Source organism: Myotis davidii, unplaced genomic scaffold (assembly GCF_000327345.1).
Source record: "Myotis davidii unplaced genomic scaffold, ASM32734v1 scaffold100, whole genome shotgun sequence".
Classification (NCBI taxonomy): domain Eukaryota; kingdom Metazoa; phylum Chordata; class Mammalia; order Chiroptera; family Vespertilionidae; genus Myotis; species Myotis davidii.
In genome coordinates this window covers 793,102-810,761 of record NW_006292691.1, presented here as the reverse complement: position 1 = coordinate 810,761, position 17,660 = coordinate 793,102, and the positions used below count along the sequence as shown (strand labels likewise).

At 55.8% G+C, this 17,660-nt stretch overlaps 3 protein-coding genes and 1 pseudogene across 5 annotated transcripts; 2 read left to right on the top strand and 2 right to left on the bottom strand.

Annotated features, from left to right (window-relative positions):
* The first annotated feature begins 437 nt into the window (after window positions 1–437).
* On the top strand, window positions 438–5,045 carry CCDC78 (coiled-coil domain containing 78). Of its 3 annotated transcripts, XM_006766183.2 has the most exons (13): window positions 438–1,515; window positions 1,720–1,839; window positions 1,926–2,012; window positions 2,240–2,398; window positions 2,672–2,739; window positions 2,845–2,923; window positions 3,028–3,153; window positions 3,351–3,538; window positions 3,601–3,739; window positions 3,923–3,966; window positions 4,559–4,625; window positions 4,707–4,807; window positions 4,907–5,045. In XM_006766183.2, the coding sequence occupies exons 1-13, from the start codon at window positions 1,456–1,458 to the stop codon at window positions 5,016–5,018; spliced, it is 1,350 nt and encodes a 449-aa protein (XP_006766246.1). In that variant the 5' UTR covers window positions 438–1,455; the 3' UTR covers window positions 5,019–5,045. The 3 variants fall into 3 exon arrangements, with proteins under 3 accessions (XP_006766246.1, XP_006766245.1, XP_006766244.1); XM_006766182.2 differs by having other exon boundaries at window positions 3,610–3,966; XM_006766181.2 differs by having other exon boundaries at window positions 3,601–3,966.
* Window positions 5,046–5,131: 86 nt separating this feature from the next.
* FAM173A (family with sequence similarity 173 member A) lies at window positions 5,132–6,925 on the bottom strand. Its single transcript, XM_006766185.2, has 5 exons — window positions 6,742–6,925; window positions 6,002–6,105; window positions 5,780–5,920; window positions 5,519–5,569; window positions 5,132–5,391 (listed from the first exon to the last, which is right to left on the bottom strand). Exons 1-5 carry the CDS (start codon window positions 6,902–6,904, stop codon window positions 5,170–5,172), a joined length of 681 nt encoding a protein of 226 aa, XP_006766248.1. The 5' UTR covers window positions 6,905–6,925; the 3' UTR covers window positions 5,132–5,169.
* Window positions 6,926–12,212: 5,287 nt separating this feature from the next.
* On the top strand, window positions 12,213–13,532 carry LOC102775257 (annotated as a pseudogene).
* Window positions 13,533–15,901: 2,369 nt separating this feature from the next.
* Window positions 15,902–17,659, bottom strand: METRN (meteorin, glial cell differentiation regulator; the record flags this gene model as incomplete). The annotated part of the gene is given in 5 exon segments (XM_015565593.1): window positions 15,902–16,474; window positions 16,476–16,509; window positions 16,598–16,624; window positions 16,627–16,656; window positions 17,533–17,659. Coding segments are annotated over 5 exon segments (486 nt in total), but the record flags the coding sequence as incomplete, so codon positions are not given.
* Between the last annotated feature and the right edge of the window lies 1 nt (window position 17,660).

The window sequence follows — 17,660 nt, the reverse complement described above, 5'->3', positions numbered from 1 at the left end:
GGAAGCGGTGCCCGCTCCACCTGGACCTGGGTGTTTATTTTAAGGAAGCTGTGGCCTCCAGGGCCTGGGAACCTATGTTCTCCACGGCTGGATCCCCACTTACAGGGCAGGGGAAGGGGGGAGAGCACACAGGGCTCTGCCTGCAGGCCCGTCCCCACTACACTGAAGGACTTCCCTCTGAAAGCAGCTTCTAAGAGCTTCTGCCAACATTGAAAAAAAAGCTTTTCAGAGTTTTAAAGTTCAAAAGCCCTGTACACCCTGCTAGACTATTTCCCAAACATTCAGATCTCAAGGCTTAAGTGCACCCCAGAGAGGGGCCCACATGTCCACCACCAGGAAGCACCAGAGTGCCCACCCTCCCTCACAGTGGGGCTTCCCTCTCTGGACCCGAGGCAGGGCTGTGCGCGAGAGGGGTCAGCTACACACACACACACACACACTGGGGGCCAGATAAAGGGCCCTGCTCCCTGCGCCGGGGGCTACCTGCTCCAGGGGCTACCTGAGGGCCCGGGTGGAACCCCTCGGTCCAGGTTCAAGCTGACCGGCTGCTGCGGACGCCGGCTCCTGGCCAAACCACCGCTCGCTGCCGGCCGCGCCCCCTTGAGCCACGCCTTCACCCAGGCTCTGCCCCAACCACGTCGCAGTCCGTAGGCCCCGCCCTCCTGGCCTCCCCGCCGGACCGGGCCAGGGTCCCACAGCGCCTTTCCCCGGCAGCCCACCTACTCCCGCCGGCTGTGCGGACGGGCTGACGGGCACCCGACAGAGGCGGCTTTCGGGCGCTGCTTACGGACCCGGACGGAGCGCGGTGCTCAGCCTGGCCGCCACCAACGCCCCCCCTCCCCCATCCGACCCGCCCGGCCCAGACCCTGCGTGCGGCGGGGCCCCAAACCTGCACTGGGAGCGCGCGTGCGCTGGACAGAGCCTTCCTGACCCTCCCTGCCCCTAATCGGGACATCTGCGCCCGCTTCCCTCAGGCTGGGGAGTGCGGGGTCTGTGCAGTTTGTTCTGCCCTCCGCCCGACCCAGCGCCCAGCATCACTGGGAGGAACAAAGAAGGCTCCTAATGGGTGTGCGAACCACAAGGCAGGGCAGGGCACCTCCTACAGCAGTGGCAGCTCCTTTTCGTGCGCGCTGCCTCACACCTGTCCAGACGGCGCTTTCAAGCACTCCTGGTCCCATCCGCGCCCCGGAAAATGCTGGGGTGCTGGTCTGCATTTCCCAGCCGAGGCAACTAAAGCCAGAAAAAAATGGTATGCAATATATGAAGGAGCCGAGTTCCCCCCACCTCCCCGACCACTGAACTGCTCCTGTGCCCTTTTGTGGGAGAAGCGGGGGCGGGGAGGCGGGAGACTGTGTGGACCAACAGAGACCTTAGCAACACAAGCCCTAGTGTCGCAACAGCAGGCCAGTAAACGAAGCTGCACTGGGCTCCGGGCAGCCAAAGTTCCTTTTGCCTATGGAGCGAGCGGCAGCCTCAGGCCCCACGCCAGGGGCCCCATCGCAGGCCATTAAGAATGTGAGTCCTCCCAGGATGCTGCTGCTTCTACCTTGGGGTTGGGGTCCTCCCTGACCGCTCAGGAACATGTCCTGGGCCTGATCCTTGGCATGGGCCTGGCTTTCCCATCAGCTAGGCTGGGTATGTGGGGGTAGATGTGGGTGTGTGGGGGCCACAGCCTCGGCCTGAGACCCACCTGTGGAATGGGTGGCGGTTCCTCCCCAGGTTCTACCACTGACTGAGGATTCGCTGCCAGGAGTCCCTAGGGACGCCCCAGCCTGGGTCACCAGTCTTAAGACAGAGCTTCCCTCAGATCTAGAGCTGAGTGAGGAGCAACGGCTACAAGTGAGTATAGGGGCCCTGAGGAGCTAGCAGGAGGGGGGTGCCCACAGGATCCCACAGGTACCCCCTCTCACCCCGGCCACCCACAGATCTCCAAGGAGCTGGTCGACCTGCAGATCACAACCCATCGTCTGCGGGAGCAGCACGAGACTGAAATCTTTGAGCTGAAGAGTGAGGTGGGCGCTTATGTGTGCCCACATATGCCAGCCGAAGTCCTTGGCGGGATGCGTACCTAGGACCAGTGCTATGGGGGTTGCAGGTGTGCCCCTCGTGACGGGTGACAGGGTTCTCACAGAGTATCTGATCCCTGAATGTCCCACACGCGCTGTGTCCACGTGTGCCCAGATGGATGTTCATCTGGCCCAGCAGGCAGGTGCCCCTGCTCACCCTGGTCACCCCACAGGTCCTGCGGCTGGAGAACCGGGTGCTGGAGCTGGAGCTGGAGCTGCATGGAGATCACGCAGCCCCAGCAAAGACTGATCCAGGGCACCTCCAGGCATTTGCACAGGAGCTTGAGCAAAAGGCCAGGGATCAGGAACACTGCAACCATCGCATTCTTCAGGTCACCATGAGCACATGGAGGGCCTGACTGGGTGGGAGCCAAGTAGGGGGTGCAGCAGGGGTGCAGTGAGGCTGGGACCCACTCTCCTGCACAGGCACAGCCCAAGGACTTCCAGACTCCTGAGAGCGAACTGCAGAAGCTGGGAAATGGCATGAGTGTGCAGTCATCTTGCCCGGCGCCTGCCCACGTTTCTCCCAGCCCAGGGATGGGGTGGGGCAGTGCAGGGGAGCCAGAGCTTGGGGTCTCATCCAACCAGCTCTATGTACCCCACAGCTACAGGGAGAAATGAAGTGGATGCTGGAGCAGCACGGGGCCCGCCAGCAAGCACTGGAGATGCGCGTGTGAGTGGCTGCCTTACCTGGCACAGGGCACGCAGCAGCTGCTCTAAAGGGGCAGAGAGAGTCCCCTATCCTGGGCCTCACTGAGCCTCATACCCATGTCTGCAGGGCAGCCCTGGGCCAGCAGCTGCAGGGAGCCCAAGAGGAGGCCAGGACAGCTGGGCAGCGACTGGCTGCACAAGCTGTGGTGAGGCCCAGTTATACCCATTTGAGATCTGGGGGACAGGGTCCTATAAGCTTAGTAGAGAACCACCTCAAGGAGCATAGGTTCAAGGCTGCCTCCGTCCCCAGGTGTTGTCCACCTGCCAGGGCCAGCTCCGCCAGGCTGAGGCTGAGAATGCCAGGTTGCAGTTGCAACTCAAGAAGATGAATGAGGAGTACACCATCCGGCTGCAGCGCTACTCCCGAGCCCTGGTGGTGAGCACTGGGCAGGGTGGCACTGTTGTGGGTGAGAGGCCCCTGGGTCCTGGGGAGTCCAAGCCTGGCCTGGGTTTGCTGAACTGTTTCAGGGACCCTCTAGGCCTCACCTACTGCACTGCAGAACCTGCTCCACACAGGAGCTGTGGGAAGGGTGTGGGCCCTACCAAGCTCAGGCCCCACCCCATCTCCTCCAGGAATACGCAGATGGCACAAGCCAGGCACCTACAGGTGTAGCCCTCCAGACATTCCTGGAGACCACTCTGGAGGACATCCGAGCAGCACACCACAGCCGTGAGCAACAGCTGGCCCGAGCTGCTCGAGTCTACCGTAAGCGCCTGGCAGACCTGAGCCAAAGACATGAGGAACTGTTAGGTGCCCACAGGTAGGCCCTTCCCTTCCCCTGAGATGGGCATCTGGGGTGGGATGGCTCTACATGACCCCCAGCTGGTTTAGTGTGCAGCAGGTGCAGGCGGACCCCAAAGGAGCACCTGGGAAACCCAAGGCCACCTCTGATGAAGTCACCTCAAACCTGGAGCCACTGCCTCTGCGCCTGGTCACACAGCTCCAGAAGCTCCAAGCCCAGGTGACCCATCACTGCTGCCCCATACTGGCCTTGGGGCACCGAGCCCAGAACTCACCCTGCGGCCCATCCCAGGCTCAGCAGAGCCCCCGCCCCAGGGCCTCTGAGCAGCCCGCCTCGTTCAGCCGAGAATCCCTATCACCAGCTTATCACAGAGGGCTCAGCGCACTGTCCTTCTTCCCACAGAAGAGACCTGACGAAGCCTCCCAGGGGAGCACATCAGAGCCACAGTGAGTGCCCTGGTGTGGGTGTCGGGGGGACCTGTAAGGGGGTACCCACTTATTCTAACGAGTCGTAACTGCTGGGTGGGGTTGTGGTTGCAGCAGTGAAAGTGGTTGGTCTGCCTGTGTGGGAGACACTAATAATTACAGAAAAGCCAAGTCCCCAGGTGGAGGGGGCCCTGACGGGAGAAGGGCTGTCCTCAAGGGCGGGTGAGGGAGAGTCCAGGGAAAGGTGTTTCAGGTGAGCCAAGGGACAGGGCAGGAGCAGGTTACCTGGTGCCCTTCACAGCCTTGCCTCCGGGCCCCATGCCTCCAACAGTGCAATGAGCAGGGGTAACGCAGGCCCACCCCGCAGGGTTTTGGGAAACAAACCCCCAGCACAGGGGAGGCCCCCTCAGCACCCTTACAGAGACACTGGGGCCCTCCTGACCTGGGCTGCCCTGCCCCCATGCACAGATGGCTCCCACAGTGGCAGGGTGGGCCCTGAACTTGCCCCCAGCAGGCATCTCAAGTATTTAGGTGCCCCGACTTGAGCAGTGCCACTGGTCAGCTCCTGGGCCAACACCTGCCCTCATGTCCAACCCCCCCTCTTCTCTCACAGGAGCCTGGAAGCTGAATCCTGGGCCCAGATCCACCAGAAACTCCGGGACTTCTATCATAGCACCCAGGTAGTGAGGGGGCAAGGTGTGGCCAGGGATTCCGTCCTCATACTCTGTTCTGGCTCATGCCTTATGCCCCTCCGATGTCAGGCAAAGCTGGAACGTGAGCGGGCAGAGCTGCTAGTCAGAGCCACGATGGCTGAGGCACAACTTTCTGAGCTTCAGGAGTATGTGGACCAGCACTTAGGCAGGTAAGCTTTCGGAAAAGTGGGATGGGTGTGGATCTCAAACACTAGAAGCAGGTCTTGTCCACGGCCTGGCAGATTACTCAGGCTGGTCCCTCTGAGCAGGTACAAGCAGGAGATCCTGAGGCTGCGGAAGCTGGTGGGTCCAGGAGACCCACAGAAAGTGAAGGCCGTACCTCCAACCAAGCCTCCGCACCCAAGGACCCGCAGCCGCTAACCAGTATCAGATAAACTCGGAGCACACCTCTTCCCAGCCAGCAGGGAGCCCTCCCCAAAGCCCCAGCTTGGGCAGTCACTGAACCCAACCCTCCACACAACAAGAGTCAGGTGGAGCCTACTGAGTCTTTATTGTAGCCACAATGCAATAGTCAGCCAGCCTGAGGGTCAGGGGCCCTAGGGACCAAGGCAGAACTGGGTGCTGGGGCAGCCTGCCCACCTGGCCCACCACCATGGACGTCATAGGCCCAGACACGGTCCAGGCCCTCACCCACCACAGCCACAGGCTGCCAGGTAGGGAGGGGGAAGCGGCCTGACACCACGCGGGCCCCCTCAGGTAGTTCTGCCTGTAGCTTTCCCTCCAGCAGTGGGAGCTGTTGGAGAGAGCAGGAGAGGGGGATGGGCAGGACAGAACACAAGTGCCCCCTCCCAGCTCCTCCAGGCCCAGCACATACACTGGTGGCCTGAGCCTCCCCTGGGGCTACCAAACCCTACACCTACCACGCTGGGGGCCAGGAACACACACACGTTGTGGCAGTCCCTCAGGCTCACCTGTGGGAAGAGGAGGTCACCCCAGTAACGAATGGAACTCCAGCCCTGGAAGCGGTCTAGTGGGTATGGGGTTACCTCAGCTTCTGAGTGCAAGCCCCAGCTTGCCCAGGAGGCAGGGACACGCGGGGCTGTCAGCAAGGTAGCCACGCCAGAACTGACGCGTGGAGGTCAGGTGTGGGGTCTGAAGGAGTCCAAGACTCCCCAGGTTACCTTCCAGAGATCCTCACGGTAGTAGCAGACACTGCCGGCACAGCCTGCCCTCCAGGCATGCAGCCTTGCCAGCCCCACCAGCCACGGGTTCAGCTCATAGCCCACAGCGGGGCGGAGGCCGCTTCTGTGGGCAGCCAGCACCTGTGCGCACCAACAGCGTCAGAACCGGCAGATTGGGAGAGAGCCGTGAGCGTGGCCCCCGCCCCGCCCCCCACTGCTTACAATCCTGCCATCGCCAGAGCCCAGGTCCACCAGCTTTCCAGAGCGGCCTCGCAGCAGCGACAACACGTGCTCCACCTGCCGCACACTCGCCCCAACATAGGGCACCTGGGCAAGGAGACATGTGGCTGGGAGCGCCGGAGTCCATCAGCCACTCGGGCTCTTCACACGCCTGGTCCCCTAATCGGAATCATACTGGTGGCGGGCGGAGCCTGCCACCTGGGCTCCTTTCTTCGCATGAGCTGCCCTGCCCTACCTGACACAGGTCCCAACTCACACCCCGGCTGGCCCCTAGGCAGCACCCACTCCGCTCACCACAACCGGACTCAGCACCTCAATGCAGGCCCCGCCCCCAGCCCTGGCCCCGCCCACCGGCCAGAGCCGCATCCCTCGTAGGCCTCGCCCCCAGTCATAGCCCCGCCCACCGGCCAGAGCCGCGTCCCTTGTAGGCCTCGCCCCCAGTCATGGCCACGCCCACCGGCCAGAGCCGCGTCCCTCGTAGGCCTCGCCCCCAGTCATGGCCCCGCCCACCGGCCGGAGCCGCGTCCCTCGTAGGCCTCGCCCCCAGTCATGGCCCCGCCCACCGGCCGGAGCCGCGTCCCTCGTAGGCCTCGCCCCCAGTCATGGCCCCGCCCACCGGCCGGAGCCGCGTCCCTCGTAGGCCTCGCCCCCAGTCATGGCCCCGCCCACCGGCCGGAGCCGCGTCCCTCGTAGGCCTCGCCCCCAGTCATGGCCCCGCCCACCCTGCAGCCGCAGAGGCACCCGGCGGAAGCCCGGCTGCAGGAGCAGCGCCCACACGGGGCAGGCGGCCAGGCCCGAGCCCGCCGCCACCTGCAGCAGCTCCAACCGGCTGGGCTTGCGCTCGCGCAGCTCCGTCAGCGCCTCGGCCGGGTCGTCCTGCTCCATGGCTGTGGAACACGCTGCTCAGAGGTGTCCTTCGCAGGTCTGAGACCATCGCACCGGCCCGAGACCGAGCCGGAAGTTGCGGGGCGGAGGCCGTTGCGACGCCGGAAGGGGCCGACGGAACACGCGACTTGTCCCTTCGCGTTCTGCTCTGCCAGGGCCCAGGGTCCCTCCCTGGCGCTCACCCTAAAGCACCGGTTTTCAACTGGTGTGCCGCAGGAATTTTGGAAACATGCAGTGCCTATTTAGTCAGGGACCTTGACCACTTTTCCCTTAACTGTCAAATTTTAAAAATGCAAACCAGCTCAACCTGTTGTTGAGAGTGGAGCTTTGATTCCCAGTCAGGGCACATGCCCAGGTTGCGGGCTCCATCCCCGAGGGAGGGTGGGGGAGCGTGCAGGAGTCAGCGGATCAATGATTCTCTCCCATCATTGATATTTCTATCTCTCCCTCTCCCTTCCTCTCCCTGAAATCAATAAAAATGCATTTTAAAAAATGACAAACCAACCCAACAATAAGCCGTCTGTTGTGAATGAATCAAAATTATACCTCTTTGCCCTAGCCGTTTTGGCTCAGTGGATAGAGCATTGGCCTGCGGCCAAGGGCACATGCCTGGGTTGCGGGCTCCATCCCCAGTGTGGGGTGTGCAGGAGGCAGCCAATCAATGATGGCTGTACAGCCTTCACTTTCTGTGGGTCTCCTCTTTTTTGTCAGAGCGTCAAAAAAATATACTTTTTGGTCTGTCCCAGAACTTTAGTAATTAATTTGTGTCATGAGTGGAAAAGGTTGAAAATTGCTGCCCTAAAGCATGGAGATGGCCATCACCACATAGGACTCCACAGCCAACAGCTAGACCGGGTGGCACAAGGGTAACTCCTCTTGCCTCAGAGCCACTGTCCTTTTCGTTAAATACACTGAAAAAATAGGCATGGGATTCCCTCCCACCGCCCCGTCATCTTGTACCCAAGCAGTTGAAGTCCTGCATTCTCATCACACTTGATAACTTTCCTGCCAGGCTGTTTCATCTTGAAAGGTGTTTGCTGGTTTCTTTTTGAAAGAGCTGCATTTAATACCAGTCTTTGCAGGTGACACTCATCATGATCTCCCCTACTCGATCACTGTGCCTGGTTGCAAAGAATAATTCAGAAAGGATATTCAAGGAATATCTGCAGACGTCTCGTGATTATTTCTGGTCTTATGTTTTCCATCGTTCATAACCTGATGACCAAATCGATGCCTCACAAAAGGAGAAACGGAAGGACACCAAGTCAGGATGATCTGAAATTAAAACTGGACGCCTTTGGGCTTTTGGGCCTTTTTAAAGTCTCTTGAGCATTTTTAAATAGAAATAAATTTGGGCCGAGGCCGGTTTGGCTCAGTGGATAGAGCGTAGGCCTGCGGACTGGGAGGTCCCAGGTTCGATTCCGGTCAAGGGCATGTACCTGGGTTGCGGGCACATCCCCAGTGGGGGGTGTGCAGGAGGCAGCTGATCGATGTTTCTCTCTCATCAATGTTTCTAACTCTCTATCCCTCTCCCTTCCTCTCTGTAAAAAACTCAATAAAATATATTTTTTTAAAAAAAAAACCGTTCCTGCCAGTTGTCTCACCTATGAAATTGACCTGGCTATCATCCCATCTTCACTGACAAAACCCCTCAGGACTGCTTGATGCTGATAGGTCACCTTTTGACTCCCCATCATTTACAGGAAGTTCCTCATTCTTATTTAAATAATTTTTTCTTTTTTCTTTTTTTTTTTTCAATCCTCACCGGAGGGAATGTTCATTGCTTTTAGAGAGAGAGGAAAGGAAAGAGAAACATGGATGTGAGAGAGAAACATAGATTGGTTGCCTCTTATGCACACCCCAACTGGGGACCGGAACCCACAACCTAGCGATGTGCCCTGCCTGGGAATTGAACCCATGACCTTTCAGTGTACCAGACACTCCAAACAACTGGCTCAAGCTGACTGTTCTTATATAAATGGTAAATATTGGACTGGGCATCCTATTTTTTATGATTTTTTTTTCACGAATTTGCATGCCATCCTTTTGCAGGGGCTAATCTCTGTTTCGTTCCAGTTTTGGTCTATGTGCTGCCGAAGCGAGCACTGGGTATGCTATTTTTAAAAAATATGTTTTTATTGATTTTAGAGAGAGAAAGGAAGAGGAATGGAGAGATAGAAACATCCATCAACTGCCTCCTACACACCTCCTACTGGGGATCGAGACTGCAACCCGGGCATGTACCCTGACCTGGAATCGAACCAGTGACCTCTTGGTGCATGGGTTGATGCTCAAGCCACTGAGCCACACGGGGTATGCTATTATAGCTACTTTTGAAGTCATCAAGGCAGCACTTTGCCTCTGGCTATCTCAGCCCAGCTGACTGAATTACACACTTACTCTAGTTTGTGCTCTTGTCAAAGGCAAAACAAAACATTTATATCAATAGTTGCTATGCCTTTGGGGTAGATCGTGACCACAAGGTTTCCTTACCTCTAATGGGGATACAACTAAGAATGGCTCTTAAAACCAAAAACTATTAGATGCCATACTCCTACCCGCCACCTTGGCTATTAAGACGCTTGGACATTCCCAGCTTGACTCCCTGGAGGCTAAAGCAAACAACCTCACTCATATATTTCCACCAACAACACTGCTCTCAAAGGAACCAATAGCCAAGCCTCTGTCGTGGTACAAAGGGAGGCTCCCCAAATGATAATGTAGAAAAACTGACTAGGAATGCTCTAAATTTGGCCCCATTAAAGGAAAAACAATACTGGAACTCTAATAATTATTGGTTCGATGAAAAGAGAGAACTCTGGCTTGAGCCAAATAACAATCCACTCCTGCCAGAAATTCTAAATTCCCATTACTGTGCACGCATTGAATTGTTGGTCACTGATAAAATTATAACCGTCATGAGCCAATACTGGTGTGGAAATATTAATAAGGCCACAAAAAGCATCTACTTTTCTTGCCCCACCTGCCCAAAAAATAATCCAAAAGAAACTGTCCACACCACCCACAAACATTTTAAATTGCCTAACAGATCATTCAAGGTGTGGCAAATGGACTTCATTCATCTAACCCGCAACCTGGGTATGTGCCCCCCCACCCCACCCCATCTCATAGATACAAGTATGTCTTGGTAATAATTTGTGTTTTCCCCTTGAGTCAAAGCCTCCTTTCCACATTGACAAGCTACATGTCTCTTCAGTGCCTAATCCTATTGGGGGGGCGGGGGGGAGAGGGAATCATCCCTACCTGGGAAACCCCTCTTGAGCTCCATAGTGACTGGAGAACCAGTTTTACTGGTCAAATATTACGGCTAGACGGTGCTATTTGGCCAGTTCTATAGCATTTTCACTTGTCATCCTCTGTACTCAGGACTAGTTGAACAAGCCAACGGTATTATCAAAACTCAATTGGCAAAATTTGTGGAAACCCTCCAAATACCTTGGCTGAACGTGTTGCCATTGGTCCTTCTAAATCTCAGATCCACGCCCTTTAGAACTCATAAACTCTCAACCTTTGAAATAGTCATAGGGTGCCTGATTCACGTAGCCCCTACCTCTTTTGATCTACAGCTAATAAAAGAGGTACATTTCGATATTCCAAAGGTCTGTTGTGTCCATTGAAATTGACCATGTTTGGCCCTAGCCAGTTTGGCTCAGGATATAGAGCCTTGGCCTGCGGACTGAAGGTTCCCAGGTTCGATTCCGACCAAGGGCACATGCCCAGGTTGTGGGCTCAATCCCGTAGGGGTGTGCAGGAGGCAGCCAATGATTCTCTCTCATCGTTGATGTTTCTCTCTCTCTCTCCCTCTCCCTTCCTCTCTGAAATCAATAAAAGTATTTTTTAATAAAAAGAAAAGAACTATGTTTGCCCTGGCCAGTGTGGCTCACTGGCCAGAGCACTGGTACACACACCAAAGGGTCTCAGGTTCAATTTCCAGTTAAGGGCACATACCTGGGTTGTGGGTTTGCTAGCCCCCAGTTGGGGCTTGTTCAAGAGGCAACCAATTGATGTCTCTCTCACATAGATATTTCTCTCTCTCCTCTCTCTCTCTCTCTCTCTCTCTGTCCTTCCACTCTCTCTGAAAAGCAATGGAAAAATATCCTCAGATGAGGATTTTAAAAAAAGACAAGAACCATGTTTTAGTTTGCAATAGCAAACACCATCTGCTGCACATGGATAAATTCTTCTGGATAAATAGAAACCCAATTACTCAAAATTCAGGGAACGAGTCCAATGGTTACAGCAAATTTCACCTGATTCTCCATGGTCCTTTGACCTATTTAGCTGGTTACCTCAGGTCTGAGCTCCTGATTTAGGACCAGTATACAAAGTGGATTATAATCTGCTCAATTTTTTTTTTTTGGTATAATTTTCTTTTCTTTTTTTTAAATCCTCATCCGAGGATTTGTTTTTCATTGATTCTATGGAGAGCGGGAAAGGGAAACATCAATCAATTGGTTCTCCATGAACATACGCCAACTGGGGATCGAACCCGCAACCTAGGTATGTGCCCTGACTGGAAATCAAACCCATGACCTTTTGGTGCACAGGGTGATGTGCTAACCACTGAGAACACCGGCCAGGGCTGTTTGTATAATTTTCAAACTTTGTACCTGTTATCTGTCAAGATTCTGTGGAAATGGTGCCCTAAATGATGCCGGCTCGTTGCTTTGAGATGCTCTGCAATGCTTCTAACACTGATAGGCTAGACTTTCAATGGGAATGCCCTTCCTCGTTAACCATTTCCAATCCCTATGCACTTTCCCTCCTACATGGAACGTGGCAACCAGGAAAGGTGCTTCCCGACTCAGGGACAAAACTACCTAATGTAGAAAACCCATTATTGGTCAGTGATGCTTTCAGAGAAAGGTCTTGATCAAAGGGGAAAACGTAGGAAAGAATGAAGGAGGCCTTATAAAACTGGAGTCAGGAAACCTTGTAGGGGGAGCTCTCCTGCATTCACTGCACCTTGCAGACTCACACAAGGAAGAAACCTACGTTGTTACTCCAGCAGGAGGAAATTTTTCTCTTTACCCAGCAACAGCCCAGCCAATGAGAAGCCACCACCACCCTCTACTCCTGCTCTATCTACTCCAATGGACTTTTGCTTATAACTGCCTCTCTCAACTTCCTTTTTCTCTATACAATAACATTCGCCTTTGTTCTCCAGACTTGCCTGTGATTCACCAGAGTTTGCAAGCCCCAAATTGCAATTCCTCTGCCATTCCCAAATAAACTAGTTTTTGGCTGATAAAAATAGCTGTTTTGTTTTTAAGGTTGACGCTGGGAAATGGGCTCACTGCAGGTGGGCAACGTCTAGGCCTGGATTACTGGGTCACAGCCAGGCCCTATACAACTGTCTCAGGGAGACTGGTGAGGGCTCTGTCGATCAGAACACCCCAAAAGCAAGCCCAGCCTAGGAGCAGTTGCAGGGATAGATTCTTGGCTCCCTCCCACAGCTGGAAGTCCCTGTGGGGCAAGAAACAGATACGCCCTGCTCGCTCAGAAGACCTGAGCGCTGGCAGGGCGGGCCAGCTCTACCTGCTCAGAGAATCCTGTCTCCTAGGGGCTGTCACTGTGCCCTCCCCAGAAAGGAAGGGTGTGCCCTAGGCTCCCGGCTGGGGAGTCTTACACAGCACTTGTCTCTTTTCTTGCATTATCCTGTGCCTGCAGCCCCAGGAGGCACTCAGAGAAAGCTTGTTGACTAGGCTCCACCCCTGCCGGGCACGCCCTCGGTTCTGCTTCGGGGCCTGCGGCAGTGGCAGTGGCAGTGGTGGCACAGTTACAGGTACCGCTTCCTACCTTGGGTCATGCTGAACATAAATCACAACCCCAGGACCCTCCGGTGTGTTCCAGAGGAATTTAAAGACAAAGTTATCTCAAATGAAGATGTCCTAGGAATATTACTGCATGTTTTCCAGACCCTATTCTTAAATGATTTCAATCCCCAGTTGGGTATTTTGACTGTGCTTCCAGAACCCGTTCAATCGAAATATCAAGACCTGCTGTCAGTTCAACATCCGAGGGTGAACGTGCTTGAACACAGACATCATCAGCAAAATATCTTTAAACCAGAAGAAATTCTTTATGACATTGGGTTTCAGTGTTGCCCAAGCAACTAGCTCATTGGTTTCTGCTGGAAAAGGTGTCTTCTTTACTGAAGGACTGGCACCAAAAGGCGCCGTCGTATCCCTGTACCCTGGTAATGGCACAACTAGTACTTTGCCAAGACTTCCTTATATACTGAGGAACATAAGTTTAAAAAAAAAAATAACTAGCCCTGTAATCCTTACGGTAAGAATTTGCATTGGAAATTCAGATTTCCACAGATTTTTAAATCCCAGTTTGGAAATTAACTGCTTGTAATTATCTTATGTTAGCAAGTATCCATGCATATGTGTTGGGATATATGCACTCTCCTTTTAAGGAAATTTTTCTACTCAATGTTTAAATTTAGGAGAATATGGTATGGCCTGCTTTGGTCAGACTTGTTACTTAGAAAGCACTAGAGAATAAATCAGTTTGGTTTAGATAAATGTCAAACTGATAGGGGTTGAAACATGAAAGAAAGAACTTAAACTAAAAAAATCACTGAATGGCCCTAGCTGGTTTTGCTCAGTGAATAGAGCGTCGGTCTGAGGACTGAAAGGTCCCGGGTTCCATTCCAATCAAGGGTACATGCCAGGGTTGTGAGCTCCATCCCCCGTAGGTGGCGTGCAGGAGGCAGCCTATTAATGATTCTTTCTCATCATTGATGTTTCTATCTCTCTCTCTCCCCCTTCCTCCCTGAAATCTAAGAAAAAAGAAAGTTTGTTGACTAAATGTAGGCATCTAATTGGCTCCCCCAGCATCCATACCCAACTCTCTCTAGTTCACATCTGACACTCTGCTCCTCCGCCTCTGGGCAACTGGGCAGCCATGTGTGTGTGTGTGTGTGTGTTTCCATGTGAATGCACACACCCTGAAGTATTTCACAGGTGCCCCAAAGGCCAGCTTCCATAGCGCCAGCCCACAGGCTCATCACACTGGTTCCCCTCGGCCACTTCCCCCAGGGCAAGCAAAGCCCCTGGCCCAAGACTTCCAGGGCTCCAGCCTGGCTGGTGTGGCTCAGTGGTTAAGCATTGACCTATAAACCAGGAGGTCAGGGTTTGCTTCCCGGTCAGGGCACATGCCTAGGTTGCAGGCTTGATCCCTAGTGAGGGGTGTGCAGGAGACAGCCAATCAATGATTCTCTCTCAACATCTATCCACTGAGCCAAACCTGTTTCGGCTAAAAATATATTTTTTAAAAGAACAAAACTTCCAGGGCTCCAGTGGCCCTGCTAGCCATACCCACTCCTGCCCTTCGTGCACCTATGAAAGAGGGTGGTGCATAGAGGCTCAGGCAAGGCTTGGGGTGGGGGGTAGCTGCCAGTGTCCACCTAGGGCGCACTCAGAGCAGCTGCCCATTATTGTGGACAGGCGGTCAGAGGCAGTCCAGTCACCAGTGGATGTGGCCAGGGCCTCCTGAGAAGCTGTGGGGAGCTGGCCCAAGAACAGGGCAGGCCCGAGGATAAGGGTGCAGCTCAGCCTTGTGGGGGAGCCCTCCTCGGGGCCTGCCCAAGACAGGGAGGAGGAGGCTGGTCAGGGTCCCTCACTTCCTCCTCCTCCGGTCTTTGCTAAGATACTCTCTGGTTGGGGAGTGGGGGTGTCTGTAGGATGCTAGGTCTGTAGTCCATGAGAGGTCCAAGCTGGAGACCAAAATGCAGGGGTCATCGGCACATTGATGGCATTTAAAGCCGTGAGCCTGGGGAGGTGAGGATGGTAAGCTCAGGAGGGGAGGACGGGCAGAGGTGGGAGGAAGCCGCATGAGGCCTGCCTTCCAGGGGGGCTGTACCCCCTCCCATCAGCCCCACAGAGAGTAAAAGGACAACCCCCCTCCCATGCATACACAGCTTCCAGGCAGCACTCCATGGTAAGCTCGGTGCCCCCTGAATCTGGAGAAAGGGGTCCTGTGTATGGACACAGCCCTGTCCTTCTCCCAGACTCAGTTCCTGTCTGAAACCAGGCAGGACCCCTGGCTCCCACCCGCACCCCTGGCTTCTTCCCCGGCAGCGAAGGCAGGTGAGGATGGGAAGCTATTTCTAGGGTTCAGCCCAGGCATCTCCCCAGACTTGAGCTTTTCTTTCCTGGGAATTATGGGGCGGGGGTGAGCAGAGTGAGCTCACTCAGGGGTCAGAAGCCCCCGCACTCCGGGCTTCAGCCCCCGCACGTCAGCCTCAGGGCTGCCAGCTTTGTCCAAAATCACTGACCCTTTATGTGGCTGAAGAGGGAGGAAGGCAGGGGCAACAATGGGGCCAACCCTGGCCGGTTTGGCTCAGTGGATGGAGCGTCCACTTGTGGACTAAAGGGTCTCGGGTTCGATTCCAGTCAAGGGCACATGCCTGGGTTTCGTGGGGGGCGTGCAAGAGGTAGCCAATCAATGATTCTCTCTCATCATTGATGTTTCTATCTCTCTCTCCCTCTTCCTTCCTCTCTGAAATCAGTAAAAATATTTTAAAAAACAATCAAACAAAAAATTGGTTTAAAAAAAGTCCATGTGAATATCACATCAGTGAACAAGTGAACAAATAAAATAACTTTGTTTTAAAAATGGGGCCAGTGGTGGGAAATGCTCCTTAGAGGAACAGCAACAAGCAGGACCCCACAAGGGATCCCATGGGCTCTACACCACCTCAAGCAGCTCAGCCAGTTGCAGGGGCCGGAGGGCAGGAGGGAGCCAGGGACTGCTGGGCTCCCAGGGAACCACAGAGAGAAGTAGGCATCCAGTCAAAGGGTAGCCCCCTTCCTCCCAGGCTGGGAGTGATGTTGACCTTCCTGCCCCAAGGGACGCAACCTGCCTCAGACCCTGGGAGTGAGGTCCCCTTTCCCACTCCCGCTCTGAGTCTTGGGAGCACCTGACAGTGGGGGCAGGAGCAGCAGAGCCGAAGCTCATGTGGGGGGGAGTCCATGCCCGCCCCGCCCAGCAGCACCCCCTCTCCAGGGCATGGGCACGGGCATGGGCCACTGCCCCACTCACCAGCTGGGTGGCCTCAGACAAGACGCCACAGCCCTCAGCCTCCCGCAGTGTAAAGGAGGCTGGGCTCTGGTACCAGACACGCGACCTGCATTGACTACTGAAGTCAGTATTCTTACTGGTCATTGCCACTCCCTCAGAAGCAGTTGGTACTGTGACGCCCTTTGGAGACCTCCCCGTCCCCACCACCCTCCTCGTGGCCTCTCTCCAGAGCCCTCCTCCCACATCCCTCAGTCCAGCGCCACCCCAAAGGGGCAGAGGTGGTTGGTACGGGCACGGCTGAATTCCTGGAAGCGGGGTGCACAGCCAAGCCAGGCCTCACCAAAATGGCTCCAGCCCATGAAGAGGAAAGTGCCAGGGCCAGGGCGGATGCCACAGCGCAGTGGGGTGCGAATGGAGGCCGGGACCGGGCCCCCAGAGCCCCCCACTTGGAACAGCGGCAGTGCCTGGCGGAGGACCCGGACAGCTGCCACAGTGACAACAGACGCCTGCAGCTGTGTCGTGGGCAATCCTGTGGAGGGTCCCCTGGATCACTAGGGGGAGGCACCCTGGCCAGTGGCTCGCACAGAGGGGAGGCCCCCGGCTCCCCCTCTGCCCCATTGGCGTGGCAGGGCCTCTCACCAAAGTCGCCAGTGCACAAGGCCAGAGGAGCTCAGTGTCATTACAGGGCCTCCAGGCACCTGCATGCAGGGAAGATGGTCAGGGTAGGTCCTGCCTTCTCCTGGACCCCCCTCCCCCAGGCCTCCTCCCACCAACCAGAGGCAGGAGGGCAACAGCAAATGACCAGACACCACAGTGCAGTGGGGTGCAAATGGAGGCTCCGGGCCATGAGGCAGTTGGGGTCCCAGGGAGCACATGCGTACAAACCCTGAAGACCCCCAACCCTGAAGACCCCCTGCATTCGGGGTGATGCTTGCAGGCTCATGCATGCACCCACACACGTGCATATACATGGGCCTGAGGGTTGTGCCTAGCACACCCCACCTGCAGCTCAGTGTCCTGATGCAAGCTCTGGCTCCCAGATCTTGCATATGCAGTAACCCCTGTGGGCTCCCAGAGCTGTGTCCAGGGCCCAGTCACCAGCCTGGAAGGTGGGGGGAGGGGGGTCAGCAGTAGGATATGATGGACACGGAGCCAGGAGGCAGAACAGAGACACTCCACCCGCTATGGGGTCAGGCTCTAAGCTCCAGGAGAGCAAAGAGCTGGGCCTGCTGCCCTGCCGGGAGGTGGGGCATCTCCACGGTGACAGGCTCACACTGGACTTGTGTTATATTGGGATGGGGGAGGGGAGGGAGGTCCCCGCTGGGCCAGAGTGTCCTGGAAAGCTTTGGCCTGAGGTTTTGATCCCCCGCCCATCAACCCCAACCCCTTAGGGGCTAGGGACCTGGGTTGCCGAGACTGGCCCCCCCCTTCCCCCTATTCTGCACCTGCCGGCTCTTTCCCCAAGATGAGTCACTGCCCTTCCTCCCGCTGACGTTCCTCCCTGTGTGGTGGGGACCACAGGCATTTCCCACAGGGCCCGGGTAGGGCGCGATTTCACCGACTCCCACCCAGACCGTCACTCGCCATCCGCGCCCAGAGTGTGGGCTGCGGAGGCAGCTCTGGACGCCAGTCCTCCCGCAGCTCGAAGCGGAAGGAGGCCACGCGGCGGCTGATGTCGCGGTGCGGGGTGGCCTGCAGGGAG

What these genes read in the sequence shown, in the direction of transcription:
- CCDC78 (XM_006766181.2), top strand. Translation starts at nt 1,456, where the DNA reads ATGGAGCGAGCGGCAGCCTCAGGCCCCACGCCAGGGGCCCCATCGCAG. An exon ending in CAAGCACTGGAGATGCGCGT is followed by an intron (nt 2,740 to 2,844) that starts GTGAGTGGCTGC and finishes CCATGTCTGCAG; the next exon opens with GGCAGCCCTGGGCCAGCAGC. An exon ending in ACTTCTATCATAGCACCCAG is followed by an intron (nt 4,626 to 4,706) that starts GTAGTGAGGGGG and finishes CTCCGATGTCAG; the next exon opens with GCAAAGCTGGAACGTGAGCG.
- FAM173A (XM_006766185.2), bottom strand. Translation starts at nt 6,904, where the DNA reads ATGGAGCAGGACGACCCGGCCGAGGCGCTGACGGAGCTGCGCGAGCGC. An exon ending in GCTCTGGCGATGGCAGGATT is followed by an intron (nt 5,921 to 6,001) that starts GTAAGCAGTGGG and finishes TGGTGCGCACAG; the next exon opens with GTGCTGGCTGCCCACAGAAG. An exon ending in ACCGTGAGGATCTCTGGAAG is followed by an intron (nt 5,570 to 5,779) that starts GTAACCTGGGGA and finishes CTCTTCCCACAG; the next exon opens with GTGAGCCTGAGGGACTGCCA.